This window comes from Anneissia japonica, unplaced genomic scaffold (genome assembly GCF_011630105.1).
Source record: "Anneissia japonica isolate Jap-2015-1 unplaced genomic scaffold, ASM1163010v1 scaffold287715_len1027211_cov185, whole genome shotgun sequence".
Lineage (NCBI taxonomy): Eukaryota > Metazoa > Echinodermata > Crinoidea > Comatulida > Comatulidae > Anneissia > Anneissia japonica.
This window is the reverse complement of record NW_022724789.1, coordinates 1,001,027-1,007,204: the sequence shown is the minus strand read 5'-3', so window position 1 is coordinate 1,007,204 and position 6,178 is coordinate 1,001,027. Positions and strand designations below refer to the sequence as shown.

Genomic DNA, 6,178 nt, shown 5'->3' with positions numbered 1-6,178 from the left:
GTAGAATGCAAATGGTATGTGAGAGTTGTATAATCATAGTATATGATTATATTATCCTGTATATTGTATATATAAAACCAGATTACAACAGTTGAAGCATTGGGAAATAAGTTTAGAACACCAGGGACCAGTGTAGAATGTTCCACTATTGATTCATTTTATCATTTACACTTTCCGCCGCCATTTTAGATTTTCAAGCAAACTGTACACTGTACATTTTTATTTGGGTTGTTCCATGCCATTTTATAAAGCCATGCCCAGGAATTTAGTATCGGATGCATCCCAGATAAGTTAAGTTGTTGTAGCTGTCCGATAGGGGGCAGCGGTGTAACCTATTGCGAAAGGGCTCCAGTGCCAGATTAATTGCCGTTCCCTTTGATGTGATAGGGAAATTTCTTAAAGTTCTAACAAAATAATAAATAGCCTAGGCTAGCTCAGCTTAATAGAAAAAAGGGGAACCACCCCACCCCACTTAAAAAATATTTTTGGGAACGTGTGTCCCCGTCCGCATGATCTGCGCCCATGGACGAATGGTTTGATCACTGCAAGCGAAACCGCCCAAAGAAGCAGACCTCTGGAGTATGCAAAGTTCATACTCCAGAAGTCATTTAATGATGATGGTGATGATGATGATGTATGTTTTAGTGTATTACTTATCGGCCGGTACATCGATATAATAATAATAATAAAAATAATAATAATAATAATAATAATAATAATAATAATAATAATAATAATAATAGGCCTAATAACAATAATAATAATAATAATAAATTATAATCTATAATAATACATAATAATATAATAATAATTATACATAATATAATAATATATTGCAATCAGTCATCCAATCATCTAGATAACAACGAATCAACCAACAAGATAATTATATTGTTTGTACTATCTAATCAATAACCAACTAGCTAAAACAAAATTGGAAGGACAACAGAAGGCGATCTTGGTCCACAAATAGTATTTTATCTTTATTTAAAGCCTATCAAATTCGTACCATGTACACAGAAAACAAATAAAATACTACCAGATCTATTAGCCTACGATACGATTTATTGAGTTCACTTTCAGATCAGTGGCACCCATCACTTTGATGGTGCACCCTTGAATAATATTAAATATAAACAAAAGAAAGCAAAATACAGTTCAAAAACAACGAACGGATAAATAGCATAACAAAAACAAAACCAAGCAATTTACAGTAATGTTTTACCCTTATTTGTGTATCCAATACATTGGTACTATTATTTAGTAAGTAAACTGAATGAAACACACTGAGCTGCACAAAAAACTGTACTTAGTAGTCGTGTGAAATTACCGGAACGTCGATTGTTTATTTATTTATTAATTTTCTTTTCTACAGACCAGGGCAAAATCAAAGTCAAATTCAGTATAACATTACAGGTTCTCGTACAGCTCATTGCGTTTCATCCAAGCAATATATCTATTTAATGACTTTTACAAAAATAATATATTAACAACACTTGTTATCGATTCGCTTTAAATGTTTGTTTTTGATAAATAATGAACGGATATGAGTTTCTTTCATAAATCAATATTACAATTAGGCCTAATTGCAAGTTGGTCTTGAGAGCCGTTTCTATAGCGTGCGCCATCAAACCTTTGGCTTGTTACCGTTTGCACTTTAGCGTACATATCAATCAATGATGGAAATTTGCCAAGTAGTCTGTTATTGATCATAAGGCTCTTTTATTTCATTGCGTTGATTCTGATTTTAAGTGTAATACATATTTTGAGGATTTTTACTGAAGTATTGCAGTATTTTTTAAATATAAATGATTCGCATGATGTTGTATATATTGAGTTTAATATATTTGAACTTGTTGGTATTAATGTATCCTGTATTTTCAGGTATGTAGCCGTGACTTATACAGTGATCCCCGATAGAGAGACACAAGGCTAGTTAGTGAGGTCTATCTTACTTATGTGCCTATTTTAATAACATGGTTTCTGGGCGTGAAAATGCTTAAATTATGGTGAAGTTTGTTGTTCATTTTTTACAAGCAATTTTTGTAGTACTCAATCATTGAGTAAGGACAAATATTTGTTACGATCTACCGCCCAGACGCCTCCACAAATCTGAAAAAAAATATATCGTAGCACCATTCTTTGGGCGTCTTACACAACGCACAAAATGCAATGTAAATTCAATGAAATTGGAAAAGTTGCCTTGTATAAAAAGTACAATGGAAATAGAAACATATTGTAGCTAAGGTCAATGTCGCCTATAAATTTAAAGGCCAAAGGTTTTGTGATGACGATCAATGTTGCTGCGTGGATGGTTGCAGCTTATGAGGAATTAAGCAAAAGTGACGCCATCATTGATGAAATTATGTTGAATGTAATAATGATAACGCCACAATTACATTGAGACTAAGATTATGTAACATGTGATTAGTTCTTGTCCAAGGTATTGTAATTGTGCGGTTGCTTTTACAGGTATGGTGTTTAATTCCAAGTTGATTCAATATTAGAAAGCAACTACAATTTAAAGCTAATCTAATTTGAAGTATATTGATATGGAGTAGATTAAACAGTCAAACAAACAGTACACTACACTTTAAGTTACGTATTATGTACGAAGATATTCCATGTATTTAAGAGACCCTGGAATTCAAAGCACAGCCAATTTGCGTTTGATCGTGAGATGAATAAGTTTTTGAGAGAGGCACCATATACTTCTCATACTAGATGTTATACCATCCTATTTTTTTTTTCTCAGAGAATTGTTTAGATCCCCTTGGTGTTGAGGACGGAAGTATCCCCGCGGATCAGCTGACAGCGTCCAGCGAATGGCGCCCGTCGCACGGGTCTCAACGAGGAAGACTTAACACCTTATATATATCACACAATGAAGGCACTGGAGCCTGGTCTGCAAGATTCAATGACCAAAACCAATGGATTCAAGTAGATCTTGGTACTTTGAAAAACGTAAGAGGAGTGATTACTCAAGGACGCAACAATGAAATGCAATGGGTTACGTCTTATGAAGTTCGTCACAGTGTTAATGGTAACAGCTTTGAGGCAATAACTGACGCAAATGGCCAAGTTGCGGTAAGATGGAGAAGCGCAAATACATTTCCCCAATGATATACGGTTGTTTCAAGAAATTTGAGAGACAACACTTAGGGCCTATTGTTTTACATCAAAGTCTGACTCGGACTTTGTTCTTGTACTCTGCACTGATTTGAAAAAGGGTATCAAGTATGTATTGTTGAGAAAATGAACAAAATGCAGTTGGTTTTAGCAAAAGATTTATTTATTTATTTTGTTGATGTTATTTATATTGCTCCTTTCTTTTGCGGTTATAAAAACATGTTTTTTTTATATTATTAAACTGAAATTCAAAGAGAAGCTCTGGAGGAAAAAAAATTGTAAGTTGTACAAATGAGTTTTCTGTGAACGGCTTTAGAAAATTTAATTGTACAACTTATAATTTGTTTTTCCCTGGAACTTCACTTTGAATTACAGTTTAATATCAACTGTATTTCATAGGAGTTTAAGGGAAATTCTGATCAAGACACTACAGTTACCAACATATTCCATAATCACGTGTACGCTCAATTCATCCGTATTCATCCAATCAGTTGGCATAATCATATAAGCTTACGATTCGAGGTACTTGGATGTCAAGGTAGTTGTATAAGCCCATTTTATGTAATAATGTTAAAAGTATAGGAGATAATGTTCATGTAGAATCATTTAGAATATTGTCCATGATGATTTAAAATTTAAACATGATGCTTTCTCAATCAATTCTCTAACAACAAAAATAATATTGATTACCATCATAATATTATAATTATGGTTATGATCATTATCATGATGATGGTCGTCATGATCAATGATCGTCGTCGTAATCGTCACCGTTTAGGGGTGAGGCCAAGGGTGGCGCCAGTGTTGGTGGGGGGGGGGGAGGCCCCGTCGGGGAAATTCGTCGCCCCATGTACCACTTTCACTACTTTTCAATCCAAGCTCGACCGCGCCCACTTTGCTTTCGTCGGGGAAATCTGACACCTCGTCGGGGCCACCGCCCCCCCCGTCGGAGACCCCACCCCCGTCGGGCAAATCCTGGCGCCACCCCTGGGTGAGACCAGTAGGGAGACACGGCAGTCGTCGGAAAGCACCATTTCGTCGGGAAGAAAAAAGAATGTAAAGGTCCTGATGAATTTTCTACATATTACCGTAATTGACTCTAAAATTTAATAAAAAAGGACTTTGAAACCCCTAAATTGTTAATCGTTTCATAGTCTTCGCCCCAAGGTCCGTTTCCGAAAGATTACAAGTGATGCCGACCACGCCCTGGTTTTTTTTCCTTTTTATTATTATTTTTTTTTTTGTTTTTTGGTTTTTGTTTTTGTTTTTTTTTTAATCTGAATTTATATAACGCCTTACAAAGCTCTAGCATTACTCCCTGGATACAGAGTTGGCAAACCGGCACATTTTTGTGTAACTTTATCTGCTCCCTGAGAGGTATACCTAGTCATACTGCTTTACGCGCAAAACACATGTGTTCAATGCCATACCATCCTATCAGGTACACCTCTTCGGTCAGGAAAAACGAACTTCCCCGGTAGGAAATAAAAGGATCCTTGTAATTAGGCCAAAAAAAAAAGCTCTATATTGCCTTTAACCGACTGACCCTAAAAATCGAAAAATCACGGTCGTTTTTTTTTTTTATTTTTTTTTTAATCAAAATATTTGAGGATTCTGTTTCAATTTCATTCTAAAATGGAAATATCAATGAGTTATATGGAGTCAAGTGGTCCGATATCTAGTTAGGCCAGATAAACATAAGTTGAGGTCTAGGATGGGAAGTTTGCATACAATAAAATATAACGACCCTCACCTCCACTAATTTTGAAGCCAAAGAGAAATTTTTTTACCTTCTTATCATTAACATTATAATTATCATTATCTTTATTATTATTTTAATAATTGTTTGTAATATCATTATAATATCATTATTATATTACATGTATATTGATTTCATCATTTAGATATAATTACTTTTTTTTCTCAAATTCGTTAGAATGGCACTTTACTTATTACAAGTCATCTCGTTCGAATAGTGCATGTCGAAATCGTTCAAAAATGGTCGATATCCGGACACGGAGCTGCTTGACATGCGCTATGGAGTGTATGAGAACGCAAGGATGCAAGGATTTTAAGTATGACGAAGGAGAATGTATTTTTAATACCAATGGATATTATGCTGCATTTCAGTTATAAATCCAGTGATGCTTTATTTGGCGGATCTAATAGGTGTCAAAAAGGGTGATTGTCTCCTGATAGCAGTCAAGGAAGAAATCACTAACCACTGCCAATGGGGTTATATATCCATCCCAGTCGGCTTGTCTGTTACGCAAAAACGAATGAATCAATAATAAAATTTAGTGGAATGGTACATAATATCTAGGAGAGGATTAACTTTTGGTAAGAAAAGGACAAAGAGAAGGTCAATTAAAGTCAAAGAAATTCGAGTGTATCTACTTGAACTTGCCCTCGAGCATAAAAGAAAACAATGGTATCACCCATGCAAGGCCTGTGTATTGTTCGGTTCGCACTGGATGGGGGTACGCACTTTATGAAATGACTGCTCTAGTTACATTTTTTGATTTAAAGAAAATATAATTATATTTAACGTATATATTTTATAAAAACACGTAAAAATTAGGGCAGAGTTTGAAATAGTGTCCTCAGACAATTAAATTTAGGATGAATTAAGACTACACTCCGCCGACCTGCTAATATATATAACAGTTTGTGAGTTTGTCCACAATGAAACATATATGAGAATATCCAGATTTCTCCAGAATGTATATTCTAATTTACAGTATATCAATCACTGTACTTCAAATGTAACCGTTAAAATAAAATATTCACTTTGTGTTAATTATGGCAGTAGATATTTTTTTTCTTTCCTCCTGTTTCTGTCTACATAATGAAATATATATTGCATCACTAATAAGGTTAGTTTACAAAAATACAACTTTCTTTGCAGACACATAATAGGCCTATCTTATATATAGTTTGTGAATCTGTACACATAGTCAATATCTGTTGGCTATCGTGCAAATATCAATTGAACCAAAGATAACAGTCAGATCTCAAAGGACGATATTCACTATCCAAGTTATATTAT

General features: G+C 34.5%; 1 protein-coding gene across 1 annotated transcript; it reads left to right on the top strand.

The window, feature by feature from the left end:
- The first annotated feature begins 1,680 nt into the window (after window positions 1-1,680).
- On the top strand, window positions 1,681-5,929 carry LOC117112546 (retinoschisin-like). The gene is made up of 4 exons (XM_033255624.1): window positions 1,681-1,884; window positions 2,756-3,087; window positions 3,529-3,667; window positions 5,066-5,929. Exons 1-4 carry the CDS (start codon window positions 1,809-1,811, stop codon window positions 5,263-5,265), a joined length of 747 nt encoding a protein of 248 aa, XP_033111515.1. The 5' UTR covers window positions 1,681-1,808; the 3' UTR covers window positions 5,266-5,929.
- The last annotated feature ends 249 nt before the right edge of the window (window positions 5,930-6,178 follow it).

Coding starts and splice junctions, on each gene's coding strand:
- LOC117112546 (XM_033255624.1), top strand. CDS start 1,809: ATGATTCGCATGATGTTGTATATATTGAGTTTAATATATTTGAACTTG. Junction 3,088..3,528: donor ACGCAAATGGCCAAGTTGCG/GTAAGATGGAGA, acceptor TGTATTTCATAG/GAGTTTAAGGGAAATTCTGA. Junction 3,668..5,065: donor CGAGGTACTTGGATGTCAAG/GTAGTTGTATAA, acceptor CAAATTCGTTAG/AATGGCACTTTACTTATTAC.